The sequence below is a fragment of the Halichoerus grypus genome, chromosome 1 (genome assembly GCF_964656455.1).
Source record: "Halichoerus grypus chromosome 1, mHalGry1.hap1.1, whole genome shotgun sequence".
In the NCBI taxonomy this organism is placed as follows: Eukaryota; Metazoa; Chordata; class Mammalia; order Carnivora; family Phocidae; genus Halichoerus; species Halichoerus grypus.
In genome coordinates this window covers 74,379,623-74,401,913 of record NC_135712.1, presented here as the reverse complement: position 1 = coordinate 74,401,913, position 22,291 = coordinate 74,379,623, and the positions used below count along the sequence as shown (strand labels likewise).

Below are 22,291 nucleotides of genomic sequence, written 5' to 3'. Positions count from 1 at the left end.
TTCAATTCATAGTTATTCTTGTAAGATAGGATCTTCATTCCTTATACTGCTGTGAAATAAATGTGTACAAGCATATGAAATATTTCACTTAAATATCAGGAATTATTTTTATCCTTGATTTAGGAAAAAATAGTTAAGTACCTCCATCTATTGAACCATCACTGCAGTGCTTTAGTAATCTGAATGCTATTTCTAATCAAATACCTTCCTCACTTGGGCTTTGCCTGGTGCAGGAAACCTGAGCATGGTTATGACCAAATAGATGTCATGTGGTGGTTAAGAGCACCAACTTGGGAGCCACACTGCCTGGGTTGACATCCTCACTCAGCCACTCACTAACTCTGTCAAACTGGACACACTCTCATAGCTAAAAAACTAAATTTTTATGAGGATTAAATGTCTGGCAGATAGTAAGCATCCAAAGATGTTTAAGAAAATGAAGGAGTTGATCTCTTCATGAGAATTTTAAATAACGGATTGCAGAGAAAAAAGTGATAATTTGGGGGGGGCTAAAGGTATTCTAAATTCAAAACTAGATTAAGAAAGTTAAGATACAAGAAATATTCTCTTTAGACTAGTTCAGTGATGAGGAGGCAGGTTTTTTTCCCCCAACATCTCAGTGGTAGAACTTCTTAAACGTTCATGTGCTTTCAAATCATGCAGGGATATTGTTAAAATGCAGATTCTAATACAGAAGTTTTTTGTGGAGTTGAGATTCTACATTTTTAGTAAGATCTTGCTGATCTTGGCAAATGGAACCACACTTTGGGTAGTACAAAATATACATACAAACTATGGTTGCTAAGTATATTGTGCAAAATTATTACACATATTTATTTATTTTTATTTTATTTCATCTTTTACATATATATTTTAAATGAAATCTTAAAGTATTTCAATTATTGCACTAAATGCCTCCTCCCATATCTCAAAAGACCTTTGGCCTCAGTAGCAAAGTTGTACAGAGGAAATGAGTTCAGAAAGAATTGATGTTGTAATTTTCAGATGATGCCAGTAGATAATTTAAGTTTCTGCTTTCGACAGAGAATGCTTATGGAAGATCCTAGGAAATCTTGAAATTTCTCAAGTCTAATGTCTCTTACCTATATTTCTGTTATGGGCAAAGCGTCAAAATCAACAAAATTAAACCATACATTTATATGTGTAAAATATAGCTATTTATTTGTAACTGGTAAGTGCACAAGGGAACTCAGAAGTAATGAAGTGATTCTATTAGAAAGTTATTCATGTGATACCATAAAACAGTTTTCCCTACTCTGCCACCTAGTCAGTTGTGAAAACCAATACATCCCTAGGCCTGACTACAAACTGCTATATCAGAGTCTCAAAGAATGACAAAAATAATCTTAAAAAAATTTTATATATATTTATATATATTTATATATATATATATGAGGCGGCTCCTGGGTGGCTCAATTGGTTAAGCATTTGACTCTTGATTTCAGCTCAAGTCATGATCTCAGGGTCTTGGTATTGAGCCCCGCATTGGGCTCCCAGCTGAGAGCTAGGAGTCTGCTTAAGATTCTCTCTCCCTTCTCCCTCTGCCCCTCCCCCAGCTCATGTGTGCTCTCTCTCTGAATAAATAAATAAATAAAATCTTAAGTATATGTATATATATATAATAGATTTTGACCTGCAAATTTCTTAAACTCCAACTTAGAGATACTTGCAGGATGTTACTTTCCAATTTAAATTAAAGAATATATATATTTTTAAATTTTATAGTTGAATTTCTTATTTTACTACTTATTTTTTAGTTTCCTTATGTCATAGATTCTTCCCAGGGCATTTGCTTTTAACTTTTTTTTTTTTTTTTTTTTTTGCTATTTCTCACTCATACATAAAATACTTCAGTTGTGACAATGCAAAATGTTGCCATTATAATTACCGCTGCAGGTAACTTTTCCAAAAACTTAACCCTGATCGCCATCCTGATATCAAGTACCTAAAGGAGGTTTTTAAATTGGCATCTGAACATTTTCAGTGTTTCAAAAAGAACAAAACTCATTAGTACCATAGCAGAGTGTACAATTTGCTCTCCTCTAGGACTACTCAATTACTAACTTTCAGATATTTCCATTAAATGGAGTAATAAAATTCCAGGTTTTGAAAAGAGTAGTTCATATATCTTAGTTGGAAAATGAAGAGTAATAAGTAGGTTTCCTAGTTCACTAACCCCCCCCAATAAATCAAGTATTTGAATTTCCGTATTTCTGTTAACAGAAAGAACTGTTTCTTTAAAGAAAGCAAACTTCAGTCAATCTAGGAATTGCATGCAAATATTAACAAAGAGAGCAAAAACTTTGTCAAACAAACAGATTGATTTCTTGGGCTTTAATTTTCGTTTTTTATAGGCTCTAGGATGTCAGTATTACTGCCTAAACTCAAGCTGACAAATTAAGGGGTAAAAATATCAATCAAATTTTAAAATGAAAAAGTAATTAAAGAGCATATACAATTAGAAATCAAAGAAAGAAAGGACAAAACATTTCTCTTCCATAATATAACTTCCTTTGATAGTTGTATTAATACTCCGTACCTGTGCTGTTCTAAATGATACACAATAAAATGATGACACAAAATACAAGACGAAAACAGAAGGTATAAATGTTCTACAAAGTGCATTATATGTCCAAAATGTAAAACCCAATCACTTTGATGTACAAATAACCACAATGGTAATCCCATAAATAAACTTTTGATCCCTTAAATAAATCTATTGTTTCAGAGTTTTCAAACACATTTTTTTTTTGAGATTTTATTTATTTATTTGAGAGAGGGAGAGCACAAGTGGGGAGGGAGGGCCAAGGGAGGGAGAGAGGCAGACTCCCCGCTGAGCTGGGAGCCCAACGTGGCGGGGCTCGATCCCAGGACCCTGGGATCATGACCTGAGCCGAAGGCAGACGCTCAACCAATTGAGCCACCCAGGGGCCCCTCAAATCCATTTTAAATTGACTACCTCATTTGATAATTATAATAACCTTGTGAATAAAGTGAGAAATTCTTATCCGAATGTTTTAAATATAAAAGAAACTAAGCAACTTCCCTGAAGTCAGATGGTGAGTAACGGCAGAGCCAAGATGAGAATGTAAGGCTTCAAAATCCTAGCCAAGAGTTGTTAATAAAAGCAGAAGAGCAGGGGCGCCTGGGTGGCTCAGTCGTTAAGCGTCTGCCTTTGGCTCAGGTCATGATCCCAGGGTCCTGGGATTGAGGACCCCATCGGGCCCCCTTCTCTGCGCTCCCTTCTCTGCGCTCCCTTCTCTGCGCTCCCTTCTCTGCGGGAGGCCTGCTTCTCCCTCTCCCACTCCCCCTGCTTATGTTCCCTCTCTCACTGTGTCTCTGTCAAATAAATAAAATCTTAAAAAAAAAAAAAGCAGAAGAGCAATTCATCAAAAAATGGAACAAATGATTGTCTTATAACAGACAATGTTTAAATCAGATCTATTAATTGAGATCCAAATTGGCCTTACCGCTACTAAATATTCCTAATGTCACCCGAAAAATGGTAATAAAAACAAATGCAGGATGGCTATTTTTAAAAAGGAAAACAAAAAAACAAAAACAAAGTAACAAGTGATGGAGAGTGTGTGGAGAAATTGAAAACATCGTAGTTGCTGGTGGAGACATAAAATATATGGCCACTGTGGAAAATGATACGGGGATTCCTCAAAAAATTAAACAGAATTATATGATCCAGAAATTCCACCTCTAGATATATACCCAGAATAAATGAAAGCAGGGATGTGAACAGATATTTGTACACCCATGTTCAGAGCAGCATTATTTACAATAGTCAAAATGTGGGGGTGGCCAAAATGTCTATCAAGGGATGAATGATAAACAAAATGTGGTATATACATATAATGCAATATTGTTCAGCCTTAAAAAAGTAAGGAACTTCTGACACAAGCATGAATGAACCTTGAGGACATGAGGCTAAGTGAAATAAGCTAGACACAAAAGTACAAATATTTTACGATTCCATTTATGTGGAATACCTAAAGTAGTCAAATTCATAGATACAGAAAGCAGAACAGTGGTTGCCCGGGGCTGGGGGAAGGGAGAATGGTACAATGTGTACAAGTACAATGTGAATGTACTTAATGGCACTGAAATGTACACTTACAATGATTAAAATGTTAAATTTTATGTTGTGTATATTTTACACAGCATAATTAATAATTACACTTTTTTAAAAAATATCACAGACACACAAATGCTGAGTGTAAGCTGCAAACAAAGAAATGATTATTAAAGCCTGAAATGTCTTATTTGCATGGGAAGAGCCAACAATTCCCCAACAGTAAAAAATATTAGTCTTAGTACTATAGTAAGATGGAGAGAATTGAGATATAACTGAGGGGGTATGGAGTTGGTAAGAGGATAGGAAAATCTGATGAGAATATCCTAGGAATGCACTGCCTAATATAATATCCATTTTGCCTATGTGATCACAGAGCACTTAAAATGCGCTTGGTCCTATTTCAGATGTGCTGTAATTATAAAACACTAAACATCTCACAAGTAATGTATTGACTGGTTACATATTAAATAGATAATGTTTTGGATATATTGGGCTGAAAAGATTATTAAAATTTATGTCATGGGGCGCCTGGGTGGCTCAGTTGTTAACCGTCTGCCTTCGGCTCGGGTCCTGATCCCTGGGTCCTGGGATCGGGCCCCGCGTCGGGCTCCCTGTTTGGCGGGGGACCTGCTTCTCCCTCTCCCACTCCCCCTGCTTGTGCTCCCTCTCTCGCTGTCTCTCTCTCTCTGTCAAATAAATAAATGAAATGTAAAAATAAATAAAAATAAAAAATAAATAAAAATAAAATTTACGTCACGTTTGTTTTTATTTTTTAAATGTGACTACCAGAACAATTTAAATTACATATGTAGCTCATATGATATTTCTATTAGACAGTTCATCTTAGAAGAGTTTGTTGCTGTCTGGAAGAGAAGTGTCCTGACTGGAGCTAAAGCTATAAATTACTGAACGATGGGAGGACAGTGGAGAAAATTTTCTGACCCGACTGGTCCTGATGCTCATACATAGACTAGGGAGATGTAGAGTATCTTGGATACCTTTGGTAGGATGGAACTGGTTCACAAAACATTTATTGGCCCGTTTGACTTGGCTTAACTAATGTTGCATCACTTTCATCCTAAATTGGACTTTTCATGTTCTTTTCTCTCCTCCAATTTCAATTACTCTTTTGTGAACTAATATCCAAAGCTGAATTGGTACAAGCATTGATTTGGTCATTGATTCTGTAAAAAGGTGCACATTTAATTTATTCCAGGCACTCTGCTAGATTCCATAGCAACTGTGAGAGATGACCACTTGATTCCTGCCCTCACGGAGCTCAAGGCTAAGAAGGAGAGCACAGACGTGCACACAAATCACAGGGTGTTCAGAGCGAGAGTAGAGACATGAATGGAAATGAGTACAGAACCACAGTTCTTTGATGCTGATTTAGCCTTGAAGGAGGCAGAGGATTTAGACAGATAGATAGGCTACTGAAGAAGAGTGAAGAAGTGAAGTGCAAGTTATGTAAGAAATACAGGGACTGGTTGAAGAATGGGGTAAAATAGAGAAATAAGGAAGAATAAGCCCGGCAGGGCTAACTCGTGTCAGACCTCCAGAGTTCCAAGCTGGATGTTTTCAACCATGATCCTGATGTCTATCAGCCTCAATTTGATAGGGAACGAAGAGTGAAAAAATATGTCCATCAAGTGCATGAGTGTAGAGGGAAAATCTATTTATTCAATCTCGTTATCTAGAAAAATGTCTATGTTTGCATGACATGAATATAGCCAGTCAGATTAGTAGGAAGAATCAGTCAAACTGAATCTCACAGCATGGATCCTGTAACAAATGGTTGGCAGCATCTGAAACTTTCATGAGTTCTGATATCTTGCAAACACAATTGTAATTTCTTAGACACAGACCTAGCTGAGGCACCATTATGTGTGAAATCTGCTGCTTTTCTAATATATACAATATCTGATATACTCCAAGTACCATAATTTTGACTACAACTGAAAGGTGGGGTTCACTTGGTCAAGCTAACTAACATGTTGAGAAGAGCTACCCTTTTGTTTTGTGGGGAGCTTAATGTAGCACTGAAGAAGACTAAACAAACAACAAATGATAAATCAAGAATTACTAATCCCATATATGAGCATCCATATACTTTACAGTGAAAATTAATCATAATTTTATACAGCTACTAGTACTAGACTTTGGAGTTCTGGTATTAATTTCCAAACATACACTAAGCAATTGTGGGAAACATTTAAGAAGCATGCCTAGGAAACTGCCTAGGCTCTGAACTCCAAATAGTTATATAAATTTTACAGCTCCCAATCGTGCTTCTCAAATCAGCCCCATACTATGGAAGATTAAGTTTTTCTCTTCCTGATAATCAGGTCCTTATTAGTAATTGCAATGACCTCTGATCTCTTAATTTGCATTACTTCAAAGTACATGATTTTTAAGGGGGGGGGGGGCTTTACCATCACTTTCTATACAGTAAGCTATTATTTCATTAGGAATAGAATTTATTTTGCTTTAGGAGGCTCTACATTTAAAAAAAAAATCTCTTTGTTCTTGAGTATTTTCTTCCTATGTCTTCTGTTGTATGCATTTGTCCCACTTCAGCTAGGACAGCAGTTTCATATTCTAGTTCTTTTGATGAGGAGTAATTTTCAGACTGGGAATAAAGTGAAACAAACAAACAAACAAAAAATCTAACTCCCTGTATTTCTTGTTCTCCCAGCTCCCCAATCACCTTTCTCAGAAACTCACATTCAGTGCCACTGCCCATTTAACAATTGGAAACAAGTTCCTGGATTTAGGCAATTTGTGATGTTACAATCTCACTATGTTTCATCTGAGACCCTGGGGACTACTCTTGTGATACAGATTTTATTTTCAGTGGACATGATTTAATGGCTACCACTTGGCATGGAACTGATTTCCAATTGTGTTTCTTTCTGATTTCACTTTACACTATTTTCCCAACAAGTTTCAGTAACTAAATATCAAGAATGTTCAGTGTCCTAATGATACAATGCCTGATTAACAACATTGCTGCTCTTTCACCTGACACTTCTGGGTGGTTCTTGATCACATTCCTTGCCCTCTTTCTTCTTTAAGGCACAAAAAAAAAAAAAAAAAAAAAGAAAGAAAGAAAGAAAAAAGAAAAAAATACTTGCTCTTTTTTATCCCATAGAATGTTTTGGATATAAATACCATTATTCCTCTAAGACATGTGGGATCATAATGGTTTTGGATAAATGGTAAAAGGAGACAATGTTCTGAAAAGGGAAGCATTTCTGTTTGGTTCTTTAGTACTCTTTCTTCAAATCAGTTTTCTATTTTCCTCTATTTTGGTATTTGTTTCAATTTATTTCTCTTTTTCCCCTTCTCACCACCCACCCCCCCCTTCTCTTCTCCTTCTTCTGGATGTTTCCTTTTATTCATGTTTTGACTTTTCTTGATCCATAGTACATTGGAACAGAACGAATTCACTGTAGCTTTCAGAGTAAAAATGAGGTAGAGAGATTTGATGAGAGAATATTCTTCCTCATGTGCAGACACAAGGACACACAAAAGTTTCTTATAACATAGCCTACATCATGTATTACTTTAAGACCTAGCATTCACTAGAAATCCCCAGTTCAACCCTTTAATGTGAGAGAACACACCTGTATGAGAGACACTAGTCACAATGTGACTTGGCCTAGAAGGCTGTCATTTTCACGGCCACCTGAGATGCACTGGCTATATTTCTGTAGAGAGCCCTGCAGTTCTGATATCACAAATAAAATGCTACACTTGGTCTTAACAAGACCATAAGATACAAACTTTAGAATAATATATGGTATTTGCTCTATTTATTTTTTGCTTTATTTATTACATACAAGATTGTGTCATTAGAAAAGAGAGAGACCTAATATATACCACTAAGCATTGAAATCTTGTCAAAAATAAAACATATCTTCTCTTTGTAAGATTAGGTATAGGTCTTTCCAGGACAGGCTTCCAGCTACTATTTTTCTATTATATTCTTTTTGCTGGTACCTTTGTTGCAAATGCAGTTATCAGAAGATGCAAGTATTCTTTGCCATTATACTAGCTCAGAGAACCTGTTTGCAACTTTGTGCATTCAATAATCACATTTATTTTAGTTACAAACTTCTCTTGGAAAACAAACCAAAATAATGCCTTTCTTAAAAGTATGAAAAAAAGTGGAATCCCGGAAGTTGCTATTATTTACAAATCAGACAACTGTAATAAACCAGGTGCACGTACCATCCAGTGGGTACTCACCTCCTAAGCAGTCAGTGTCCTCATAATCATAGCTAATATTAATTGAGCACTTACTATATATCTGCACTTTATATACATTATGGTTATTTTAAATGATCCAAAAGATCCTTTTATTGGTCCCTTTTGCAACTAAGGAAACTAATGTAGTTTGTTAGAAGTAGTGCAGGGCACTACAGGGCAGAATCAGCATTAAAATTCATGTGTGATTAACTCTAGGGTTCCTGCTCAAAGCTCATAGTCAAATAGTTTAATGTGTCTGGAAAAAACAAACAAACAAACAAACTACATAAAACTTTGCTGACTGGTCTCAAGTTGAAACCTTCATCCCAAACCTCATGGGTGTCTTCAGCACTTCCTGGGACCCTCCTGCATTTCTCTTGCCAGTTTTCTCTCCCATTCTTCCTAAGGGGCCATTCCATACCTTCTCCTTTCTCCTCAAACCCTCCTCAGACTCAGGTTATAGGCCTGTCTTCTTTCTTTTCTTGTCTTGTCTTTCTCTCCTCCCTCTTCTCTCTCCTCTGTTTTCCTCCTTTCTTCCCTTCCTTCCTTTTTTTTTTAATCAGTGTAAACCACCTTGCTTTGTATTTCACTTAGAAAAGAGCAACAGAAGAGAAAGTTTTCATATTTCCACTATGAAAATGACCCACCTGCCTACATCTGCTCACATGTGTTCTGGTGCTTGAATTCTTCCCATGCCTGTCTAAATCTTGCCTTCCACTTGCCACTTCCGTGTATGATCCCACCCCCTTTGGTCAGTGTTATTTAGTAACCATCTCTCCTGTAATGCCAAATCTTTCTTCTCCCCAGTTGTTCCCATCAGTCCATAAATAGGCTGTAATAGCTTTAAACAAACAAGCACTCACACTGTGTAACTACCATGTTTCTCTCCAGCTAACTCCCCATTTCTCTATCCCTCTTTTATAACATAACTCCTCAAAAGTGTGATTTCATATTACTTTCTCCTTTTCTTTACCTCCTGTGATAACTTGAAACCATTCCAATTAGATTTATTCCCTGCTATACTCCTGAAATTACTCTTGTCAAGTCACTATTGACTATATTATAGACCCATTGGTCAATCCTCCAGGAGCTTATTGGATCCCCTGACAGTCTTTGATAGAGATAACAGCTCTGGTCATAGTTTTACCTCTTTCTAACTATATGGACCTGGGTGAGTTATTTAATTTCTCTTAAACTCAGTTTCCTCATGTTTAAAATTGGGATGATAATCTTAAACTGCACATTCCCGAAGTGTTAGTGACTATCAAATGATACTCTGGGAGGAAAGCAGGTTAACAATAACGAGCCACACAAATGGCATATAAAGCAATACCGTTGTTACTAATCATTACTTATATTATTTCTAGATTCCTGCAAATCATTTAAAAAGTGAGTGTTCTTATAATTATGGGGAGAACTAGGTGTGAATCTTTGATTGTCAGTATTGCTCTGTGAGGGAGATTGGAAAACCTGTGTGGAGGGCAAATGTAGTTGTTGCTGACAAATTCTGTTTTCCAAATGGAGGCAATGTAACTCCAATTTCTGATAAAGTTCATAAATGGCACTCTATAAAGAACCCCCATCCTATATCAGTTTCCATCAAAGAAGAATGAAATATGAATAATCTTTTTATTATTACCAATTTAATTGAATTTTCCTTGGCCCGCTGTAATTTCTAAGAAGTGGAAAGGTTAGATTGCTCTGTTAGTTAATGTACCATTAAAGATATTTAATTGTCTTAAGCGCAGATCATGGAAGGGTGTGAGCAATTAACATGAAGCAATTTCACACCTTAATTAATGTCACATGGAATCCCTTTGGAACTGTAGAAGAATTTTAAGTGCTGGTTCATAAGCAATGTATTGCCAAAGGAATGCACCCGGTATGCTGTAAATATTTATTATAAAGAGTTAAGAGACATTGTGAACACAAAGATCTATATCTTCATTTAGAAGGAGATCAGAAGCAATATTTGTGTGCAGGAGAGAGGTAGATATGGAAGAAGGATGTGGCAGGGAGAGGTAGGAGGGTTTTATTAAAGACTAAATTCAAAGCCAGGAAAATGCTGCTTTGAATGAGTTACATTGGTTTGGGGGAAGAAGGTGTCACAGTCTGGCAGAGATTCAAAACTCAAAAGATGGAGAGAGAGAGAGAGAGAGAGAGAGAGAATTGCAGCTATTTGCTATAGTTGAAACAATCAGGGGCATCAGCGATAGGCATTTTTTTTGCTCTGTTTTTGTCTTTCAGTACGGTTGGGTCCAAAAGAGGATTCTGGGAAACAAACCATTTAGTTTTCTTTCCAGTCAATTGAAATAAAAATATCAATATCAATTTGCCATTATTATCCTCCCATTTAGAGCTCTAAAACATTAGGACTCTTGATTTGTTCAGTTCTTTGGTATCTCATTGTATGGTTTTTGAAGAGATTATTTTCCCTCCAAATTTCGATTTACATTGTCTCTAATCCCTTAGTGAATACCACACCTCACAGCATTTCTCCGGTACATAACCCAATAACACAATGTCCAGTTTCCAAGGGAATATCAAAAACATGCTTTGGATTGATCTGATAGATTTGGGATATCCAACTTTCTTTCAATGTCTTATCTTCATATTATTCCTATGAAACAGATGGCATTTATAATCAACTTCATCTTCAGAGATTATTGAGGTTTGAAGAGGGTAAATTATTTTCTCAAAATTACTTAGCAAATCATTGGCAAAATGTTTATTAGGACTAGACACTTATTTATATTTGATTAATTGATTTGTATTAGGTTACTTTTTCTCAATGTCAATTTAGTGCAATAATTGGTGTTAGCTCTAACTTACTCCATATAATAATTTAACTCAGCACTAGAATACAGCCATCTTAATAGCAGTAGGAAATGACAAAATGTAACATGTTTAGTATATTCAATTCCATGGTGTCAGAGTGACAATTTACTCTATGTTAGATTAGGCGTAGTCCAATATATTGATCACAATATTCTGAATAAATTTAAATAATTGCCTATGGCCAGACTTGATCAAAATGAGCCTAGAATCATCAAATTCAATTTAGAACACTAAGTCTTGATCCTGGTTGCCATAATAATCACTTGGACAATAAAACCAGACCACTCTGGAGATCCGGCCTGAGAATTTGTAACTACAGATGGTTGGGATACTGATGTTTGGTAAACACTGCTCTACGTTACACTGCTGGTACTTAAATCAGATTCTATTAGCTTAAATCAACAGTTGCAACAGGAAAAATGGATAATTTATACGTGTGTGTGTGTGTGTGTGTGTGTGTGTCTTGTCTCCCCACTGGAAAATATATTGGTGGAAATTAGCAAATGTTCCTTTATTTAGAGTTTAATATTTCTGTAGCAATGACTCTCAATTGGTATTTACTACTTTTACTGTACAAACATATTTCTCCCTTCAGGATTAAGTTCTTGAAGCTTAAATCTTTGAAAAGTGCACACATTCTTTTCCGGAGGAAGGAACCAGATTCTGAATACCCAACCACCTGCAGGAGCTGAGTAATGAGCTTCTTGGAGAAGAAAAGGAGGGAGGAGAAAAGGAGGAGACTGTATCTTGTTCTTTGTCAAAAACTATTTGGCTGCTGTATCTAAAGCTAAAGGGGGAGGTTACCACCAAGACAATTTAAATCTGGGGGAGTTACTTATCTGTTGTGTGAACAATGCTCTGAAAGGGCAAAACTGGGAATCATGAAGCCTGTTCCATTGTCTTAAATTCCAGGGGAGGGGACCCATGTAAGAAAAGGTTGACATGCAAATGTACATAGTAATGGGTTTAAATATCATGTCCATCCATCTGTCTGAATAGATGCCCTTGCAACCCTTCATTAACACCACCTGTGTTCTAAACCCAGGATAGAAAGTGAGACCGTGATGGGAAAGGGGCTGGTGGGTAATTATTGTCATATAATCAGTGCAGGACTTAAAGATCCTGGGACTGGCAGAGTTTAATTTTGGGAATCCTGACATTCAAAAGGATATCATCATCAGGAGTGGGGAAAAGGCAGAGCTATTTGCAAAACAAAACAAACCTTCTCTGGCTTTCCCTCTGTAAATGGTCAATTTCCTTCCCCAAGGAGGGGGGACATTTACAGTCCACGGTCCGTACTGGACTCTGTTGGTAACCATACAGTGGTGGGTTTACAGGTTTATAAAAATTCCTTTAAAAACTAAAGATAACTGACAACCTTTCCAGTTAGCCAGCAATATGGTTAACCTCTTATAAAGCTGTCATTTTTTCTTTTCTGAAAGTGAATTCTAGTTATCTGCTTTATAATTGTCCTATGGAAAAAAATATTACCAAAAATTTCCTTTACAATGAGTTATGGCTAGAATGTTTTTCATCCTACTCCTTCTTTTTTTTCTTTTTTTTTTTTAAGATTTTATTTATTTGACAGAGAGACACAGTGAGAGAGGGAACATAAGCAAGGGGGAGTGGGAGAGGGAGAAGCAGGCTTCCTGCCGAGCAGGGAGCCCGATGTGGGGCTCGATCCCAGGACCTTGGGATCATGACCTGAGCCGAAGGCAGACACTTAACGACTGAGCCACCCAGGCGCCCCTCATCCTACTCCTTCTAAAAAAAAGTTACAAATCACCCATTATGGGAGTAGCTCATAAAACTGTACTTTATTTATTCAATAATTCAATAAAGGATATGTATTTAGAATCATTTTATTTATAAATCCTAAGCTAGGCTCCATGAAGAAACATGGTTTTACAATAAAGTGATTATAAAGAATGCACAGAATGTCATTGTCAAAGAACTTTAGGAATCATCTGCTCCAAATTTTTCTTTTGCAGAGTAGGAAATGAAGCCTGTTAACATTTGTCAAAAAAGAAGTGATATATTCTTTATCCTTTCTTGCTTAGTTTTAACATGGCATTCTCATAACTATCCTATCTGATTATGTACCACTATGAATTTATCTTGTCATATCATGTATAGCGTCTCCATATGGTTTAGAGCTAGCTTACTATTCAAGGTGTTTCATGGTATAACATTTCTGCTTTCCTATCACTGACGTTTCTAATTATTAGCATATCCATAGGCTTACTTCGGATTAAAGGGCAATATAGTGTAGGAGGTAGGTGTATAGGCTTTGGCAGTAGGCTTTCTAGATTGCAATCCCAATTCTGTATTTATCTAGCCCTGTGATTGGCCAATATTATTTGAAATATTGGTCTCTTCATCTATAAGATGAGGGTAATAACATAAGGCTGTTGTGACCTTTAATGAACATATGCAACCTGCCTAGTAAACAGTAAACTGTATATAAATGCAGTAAGACTAGTAATAGTAGTAATAGTAGTGGTAGCACAAATAGTTTGGGGATCCTAGTGAGGAGAGAGAAGTTCTCGCTGCATAGTAGAATAATGTCTAACAAAACCTCAAGTGCACGTATCTTGGATACTAATGGTAATTATATAATTACATCATTTGATAACATAAAGCATAGCTGCATGGAGAATTACTGGGAATTTGTTCATATTTTTGCATTATAATAATGATATCAAAGTAAAACAAGGTGTGGGAGAACTGAGGAATTTCATGGGTCTGTTACAATATAAGAACATGAAGGTCTTGGGGCGCCTGGGTGGCTCAGATGGTTAAGCGTCTGCCTTCGGCTCAGGTCATGATCTCAGGGTCCTGGGATGGAGCCCCGCATCGGGCTCCCTGCTTGGCGGGGAGCCTGCTTCTCCCTTTTCCTCTCCTGCTCCCCCTGCTTGTGCTCCCTCGCTCTCTCTGTCAAATAAATAAATAAAATCTTTAAAAAAAAAAAAAAGAACATGAAGGTCTCCATGAATCTAAAAGGCTTTTATTTCTAAGGAGTGAGGAAGTATATTCCAGATTTAAAAAGAAGGGAAGCATATAGGAGACATTTATTCAAAAGCATTTGCTAGGGTCTTATTATGCTACGTTGAGGTTACATTTCAGACTTCAGACTGTAAGCAGTTTCATTCATCTTCACAGAGATTAAGCATGTGCTTGCTTGAGTCAGAATGCCTTGGCTTGGATTCTGCCTCTGACACTTACAAGTGCTTGATATGAGAAAAATTACTCAATGTCTCTGTGCTTCATTTTCTACATTTGTCAAATGGGGATAATATTAGGATCCACTTCATAGAAATGGAATGAAAAAAGGGGATAACTGAGACATGTTTAGCACAATACCTGTACAGAGTAAGCATTTATAGAACTGTTAGCTAATTTGTTAAAAAAAAAAAGTGAACCTTGCTCTCTAAGACAAAAGGCAAAGACATTTCTAGGGAATTAAAAGGTCTTTGTTCTGAAACAATTGCATTCTTGTTTTCATTTTTGGAAGTGATTCTTATCATATTCCATACACTCCAACACCTAAGCTTTCATTCCTGCCATATAAAGAGACAAAGAGCCTTGGAAACAAATCCAAGTATTAGTGAATCTGATTTAGAATGGACTATTCCCCCCCCTCAGAACAAAATGAAAATCTTTATAAAACATCAGTAAATAAGGAAAATAAAAACAAAACAATGAACAAAAAACTATCAATAAGAAAATTAGGAAATCAGGGCTATTCTAAAGTTAAAGATGTTAAGATGATGGCAGGTTGAAGCAGAGGCTCTTACTGTCCCAGTCCCATTCTGCTATTCTCTCAAAATAACTGAACACTTATTTGGCATGTAGCCATCCAGAAGAAATAGTACATTCTTAGGCTTCCCTGCACATAAGTGAGACCACTTGACTGGGTTGCAGTCAGTGGGATTTAAGTATCATATGGCAGCTCATGGGGACCTTCTAGAAGAGAACGCTGGCACAGGGTTTTGCCTCTGCCTTTCTCATCCCTTCTTCTTCTGTCTGGCTAGAATGAGGACGCTGGTTGGATCATGGGGGCAGGAGTAAAACCAGGTCCATTGTGTGGTTGTGTGATAGTGCAGGGCGCACTCGTACAACACACTAGGGAGAGTGGCACTCAGATGGACATAGCTGAGGTCCCTAACAACTGGGAAGCCACAGAACTGGCCCTGGACGGCAGGTTTCTTGATTTGGTTGGTGAGAATAAACCTCTGTATGATTAAGCTGCTCTTAACATGAGTTTTGTATTGTACATAGCCAAATCTAATTCTAAAGTAAACAATTAGGAATGTCTAGTTGTCTCTTCCAACATTTGTACTGAAATGCAGCAATAACTATAGAATTTAGGCAGCTCTGGGACTAGGAATGTAGTCACTGAATCCATTACTCTTGGAAATGTGTATGGTCACAGAGTCTCAAGAAGCTTGACTAGTGCAGATAGCAGTCATAAATAGGAGGGTAAGTTATAGGTGTGTTTTTTCTTTTTGGGGAGGTTGGTATGAAAAGCATTTCCATGAAAAGAGCAAATAACACACGTGGATCTTTCCTTTCCTTTACACTTTCCCGAATTCTCCAAAAATTGTTAATGAACATGTGCTACTTTTGTTTCAACAACAACAAAATCTATATAAATGCACAAATAAAAATGATGCAGCAGAGGGAATGTGGGTAGGGGAATGGGTGAAATAGATAAAGGGTATTAAGAGTACATTTATCCTGTTGAGCACTGAGAAATGTATAGAATTGTTGAATTGTTATATTGTACAGCCGAAATGAATAGAATATGTATGTTATATACATGTATAACATATATGTTAATTATGTTCCAATAAAAAATGATGCAAAAGTTTTAATAGTTTATTCACACTGTACCTGAGTGTTTTTGTCTGCGTGATCTCTACTTCTCACCTCTGATGGTCTGAACCTGGCCTAGCCTTGCAATTACATTTAAATAATCAACTTTTCAATATCTTTTTTTTTTTTTTTTGGTGGAAGTGATTGCTCTTTCCCTAAATCCCAATATCATTTCCAGCAACATGTAATACATCACTTTTTACATTATACTATTGCCATTAATACACGTATCTCATATCTCCAAGAATATTATAAGGTTATCTGGAGCATATATAATTCTTCTTTGTCTTCATACTTACCTATTCATTCGTTCATTCGTGTGTTCACTCAATTGACGACAGATTATTAAATGCCTCTCTATGATATGCAAGATATTATACAAGCAACAAAGATATATGAGGAAAAAAATTTGTTCTGCACATTCAAACAATGATCAAACCATGGAGAAGAGGAGACAGTGTGGCCAACAGGTAAATTTAATACAATGTGATCAGTTCTAGGGGAGAGGATTGTATACAATCACAAAGTGGCAGAATATTTAATTCTACTTGAAGAGAGTCAGGCCCCCACAGAAGCAGTGACTCTTGCATTTGTTCTTCACAAAGACTAATAGGCATTTGCAGGCACGTGAGTGGATGGACATTATGGAGAGAGGAGGGCCAAAGAACTACACGTGTCCCCAAACTGTGAAAATGGATTACAAGAAGGAAAGTTCTGCTTTGTGTGGTCAAAAGCACAGGGTGTGAGGGGAGTTTTGAGAGGGATCAGGAGCTTCGAATGTCACATTTCCCCCCAGTGCTTCCAACACAGTGTTGACTGAACAAATGTTTGTTGACGATTACAATCATAGGTATGGTGCCGCAGGGGCTATGATGTTACGCTGGTTTACCTGACCATGCCTTGTGGGTATTTAGGGGACAGAAAGCCTGGCTCTGTTACAGAATTGTAATGCACTGCCTCAGTCTCCTCATTTTCACAGACAAGGAGGCTGAACTAATGCTTTAAGTGATTATAATGTGACTTTCAGAAACGAAGGTTATCAGTAAATGTCTAGGTTACTGCTATTTTTTAGCCAGTCTTAAAAAGCTTGAATGAATACAGCAAAAGTGGTTACCCCAATAGTATAGTCTCATCTTCCACAAGGAACAAGTCGCCCAAAATGGGTTTCCTTAGCATAAAATTATTTATTCCACCAGTCAATTTTAAATAAGTGAACACTGTATTAAATGATCATGAGAGGGGAGGTTACAGGCTCGACTGAGGATAAAATTGAATACTGTAAATATTTACTGATCACAGTAAATAGCATACTATTTTCTTTCCTTAGAAAACACAAAGAAAAATTAATACACCATATTGTTAGATTTGTTCACAAAGATGTATAGATTAGCATATATAAACATATATAGATATAAACATATCTCTAAAGGCTTTTTGCAAACTTTAAAGCACTATAATAGCATGATTGGCTTTTCAAGAGTGTAGCTTGAGGAATTAAATTATTGTGTTCAACAGAGAAGGAAATTACATTCTAAATGGTAACTAGCGCTATTTTTCTACTTTCAGGAATTTTCTAGCTTCTATTTCAAGCAGTTTTTTTAATAAGTGCCAAGTATTTGTAATAGAATTTTTTTTTTCCTTTTTAGGAAGAGGTAGTACTATGTTTTCTGAAACTTTATTTTGATCTGTTGCATTCTAAGTAAACTCCACTGAGAAAGGGACAAGGAGCAAAATTGGCATCAACACACAGAAATCAGGGTCTAAAAAAAAAAAGTTCATTTCATACCTTCAATGGGTTTTGGTACAAAATGTGATGAGGGCTTGGTTTTCTTCACTCTGTTTCCCTTCATAATTTGACCTTCTTTATTGAGTCCCAGAAACCATGCTCGGCCTGATTCTTGTTGACGGTACAGTGTGGAAGAATAAATCACATAGTAGTTTTCAAATACAGATTCCTTAAATTTGCATTCTGGAGTGAAAACATCCTGCAGAAGAAAAGAAGATACAAAAGAGAGAAAGGATTTAAAAGTGAACTAGCAAATGCTTAAATGCAATGAACTTGAAATATAGGTTCTGTATTAAGAACAAATCAGGCAATTGCACATAATTTTTAGAGGCACTCACTTACAAAGATTCATCATACAAAATCAAGAAACAAGATTTCCTTTCTAAACAATCTTTACTTCACAGAACACAGTCAGGCTTGAATCACTCATTGGGCTAACATCATTCAAGGCTGTACGCAGGTCTGATCCCAGTAAAATATTTTGTAAATTTAAGAGATTGACTACTGAACATTTTAGTGGCCCTTATCATGTAAAATGTATCCCTGGGAATCAAAATCAAACACAACCACAGCATACACAGGCTCACAATGTTTTCGAAGGGACTACCTTCTATGTACACAAATCTATTATGCAGTCAAAGTTTGTTCCATAAAATCACCAGTATGCTACCTCTTTGCTTAATGTAACTTTTCATTTAATCTCTTTGTAACATTTTTTAAACTTGAGAACAAAAATTTCAGGCAACATACCCAGGGATAAGTAGTAGAAGAAATATTACTACTACATTGTGTGATCTTCAATGAAACATAGAATAAGAGTTTTAATTCAAGAAGGAACCTTAAAAATCCTCTACTTCAACCTCATCATTGGATAAGTGAAACAACCAAAAGGTTATCTGATTAATTCAAAGTTACACACACATGCACACACACACACGTGTGCACACACACACACACAGAATCCTGCATCAATGCCAGAATTCACATTTCATGCTTCACAATCACTCCCTCTCAAGATCACTTTTTCTGCCCGAGTCTTGTTTAGTGACTTACAATGAAACTTTATAATCAATGCAATGAAATCATATCCTAACAGGTCAAATGGACAAAATATATTTCATGGAATGAAGAAATTCCTTCCCTTAGAAGATAAGCAGAAGAAAAACAAATGTGATAGCATTTTCTTCAACTACACGTAAATAAGAATCTTACATGTGAAACACATTCACTGCTGTCTTCACGATGTACTGGAAAAATTTCTTCCTTGTAACCCTTTAAGTGTAAGGCCCCAATGCTTTAATGCAGTTACACCTGCAGTGAAGTTACTGAGGAATATGCGGGACCAATGCGGGGTGAAACCATGTCCTTCTAGATGATACTCACAGACTAGTCCCCTGGGTTCATTTGCAGAAAGCTACAGTGATGCATCGATGGGTGTTGGAAAAGGCCTTCAGTAATAAAAAGACACTGCTTAAGAGGTTCTCTGGATTTTAAATGGGTCTAAAATTATAGAGCAAGAAAATGAGACTGAAGTGATGGGAAGGGGGATGAAAAGGCGATTGTGAACATTATATACGTATGTGTATATATATATATATATAATACAGATAGAATATATGTTATTATTGTATATTGATAATAAATATATACATTATCTATCTATACTATATTGATAATAACAATATAATACCATAGGACACTCTCAATTTTAAGTAAACCTCGTGGTTAAGAATCAGAAAAATAAGACTATGCAATTCGACTTCATATCTGTTCTGAAGGCTGTAATAAAAAAGATGGATCATAAAAAGTATTGGTGAGGATATGAAGAAACTGTCACCCTCATATATTGCTGGTAGAAATGCAAATAATGAGCAGCCATGGAGAACAGTTTGGCGGTTCTGCAAAAAAGTTAAACATACAATTACCATATGAGCCAGCCATTGTACTTCTATGTATGTACCTAGGAGAAATGGAAATTCATATCTGCACAGAAACAGGTCCACAGATGTCCATAGCAGCATGATTCATCATGTGGAAACAATTCATACATCTATCAATGAATGCATAGATAAACAGGATGTGGCGTATACATACAATGGAATATTATCCAGCCACAAAAAAGAACAGAGGACTGATTCATGTGACAAATGGATGAATCTCAAAAACATTATGCTAAGTGAAAGAAGCCATATGTTGTATGATTCCCTTTATACGAAATATCCAGAATAGGTAAATCCAGAAACAAAAAATAGATTAGTGGTTGCCAAGAGCTGGAGGTCAGGTAAATAAGGAGTGGCTGCTGTTTTTGGAGAGATAAAAGTATCCTGAGATTAGATGGTAGTGATGTTTGTGCAACTTTGTGAAAAAAAAACAACACTGAAGCATACACTTTAAAACATGAATTTTATGGTATGTGAATTTTATCTCAATAAACAAAAGAAGGAATCAGAGAAACAAAGTGACTAGAGAAAATGAGGAAAAAGAATAAAACTATTGTATATTCCTTGTCTGGCAACACAGAAGTAAATGATGGGCCTACAGGGTTCTTCTATAACCTTGTCTCAATATAATTAGGACAAAGTTTAATCATGGCCATGTAGAGGAAACAAAGTGATTCAGATTAAATTTATAAGATACTTTGAAGTTCTGGCTTTCTTCCAGGACTGTGTTAAAAGACTTAGAAAATGCTAAAATTTACTATAGATTTTACTAGGTATATATATATATATATATATATATATATATATATATATAAAAGTTTTATTTATTTATTTGACAGAGAGAGAGAAAGAGAGACAGAGCACAAGCAGGGGGAGCAGCTGAGGGAAAGTGAGAAGCAGGTTCCCCGCTGAGCGGGAAGCCCAATGTGGGGCTCGATCCCAGGACCCTGGGATCATGACCTGAGCTGAAGGCAGATGCTTAACCGACTGAGCCACTCAGGCGCCCCAGGTATATATTTTTTTAAAACAGACTAATCAAAATAATTTTATTTCTAGGCCTAGCTCAGTACTAGTCAACCCTAGATACTAAGGGACTCTTGAAAGTTCCATGAATAAATTATACATAAGAAAGGAAAATATATGGGACAAGGAATTGTGTACACATATTATCATATATTGACACAACCTATTTATTTAGACGTATACTTTACAGACATGAAAACTTATAGATACAAATCTGCTTAGTGATAGTTAAATTTGGTGACTTTATTTAACAAAGTAAATGAAGTCCCGCCCCCCCCTTCCCCCCCCACCAGGTGGCTCAGTCTGTTAAGTGCCAGACTCTTGATTTCAGCTCAGGTCATGATCTCAGGATGGTGAGAAGGAGCCCCACATCCATCTCCATGCTGGGCATGGAGCCTGCTTAAGATTCTCTCTCCTTCTCCCCCATCCATGTTCATGTGCATGCATTCTCTCTCTCTCTCTCTCTCTCTCTCTCTCAACAAAGTAACTGAAGCCCATGATACTGACATAACTGCTCTGAGAGTCATAGGAAGTTACAGGGAGATCCAGGCACTGGGCTAGACCATGAGCTCCTGGCTGCTGGTTCAATACCTTTGCAATGCTACATACACATTGCTTTCTACTGCATAACCAAGCCTGCATATGATGCCAGGCTGTCAGTTTGAGACTAGCCATCATAAAACCCACTTCCATCAAAGATAATTACTACATTGTCTTTTATATATGAGAAAAATAACACTTTTATTTAGTAAATAATGAACTCTGAGGTTTCTGTTGAGTTTTACAATTGTTTAAAGTCTGCTCTTAAAACTGCAAAAGTCCAGGATATCAGGCAGGGACATGAGCCAGGAATAGCATTAGGCAGGGATTGCGTCTTGAATTTCTGAGCTGGTGGAGCCCAGACACAGCACCCAGGTCCTAATCCAAAATGAAAAGTCAAGTGAAGTATCCCATTTACCGTCATTTTAAGGGGGTTATGCAGAGTCAGAATTTGGAAATGAGGCAACTAATACCTGCCCAGGGCAAAACATCTCAGGTGGAAAAAATGTCAGAAGCTGAGTGCAGGCACTTCTGTGGGGCACAGCCTTCTGGAAATGGTGAGAAAACCTTATGAACACTGAGCAAACTTGGATAATGATTCTAAGTGCAACCTGTACGCTACTTACATAGTTTCAATATAAATATGGAGGTGGACATCAAAAAAATTACAGTATAGTTGTTATAATCCCTCTTTTTATGTAATGAGAAATGAAATGTCCTAGATTTAGAATAAGAAAATCAGTTTTGCTTTGGGAACCATACCTACTAGCTGTGGGACTTTAAGTAAGTGATTAAACTTCTTTGAATTTCACATTTGCAAGTATAAATTGAGTTATTTTAAGGAAAGTAAGATGAAGGACATGGAAGCCTGTTGTAAACTTTTAGTATTTACAAAAATTCCAATTCATTATTCTTCTTAAGTTTTTATTT

General features: G+C 36.5%; 1 protein-coding gene across 2 annotated transcripts in view; it reads right to left on the bottom strand.

Annotated features, from left to right (window-relative positions):
• FGF12 (fibroblast growth factor 12) overlaps positions 1-22,291 on the bottom strand; it is a 375,338-nt gene that overhangs the window by 2,707 nt on the left and 350,340 nt on the right. For both annotated transcript variants that reach the window (XM_036109237.2, XM_036109236.2), the window contains exon 4: positions 17,859-18,057. In XM_036109237.2, the coding sequence (XP_035965130.1) occupies positions 17,859-18,057 (199 nt within the window). The remainder of the gene's footprint in view (positions 1-17,858; positions 18,058-22,291) is intronic.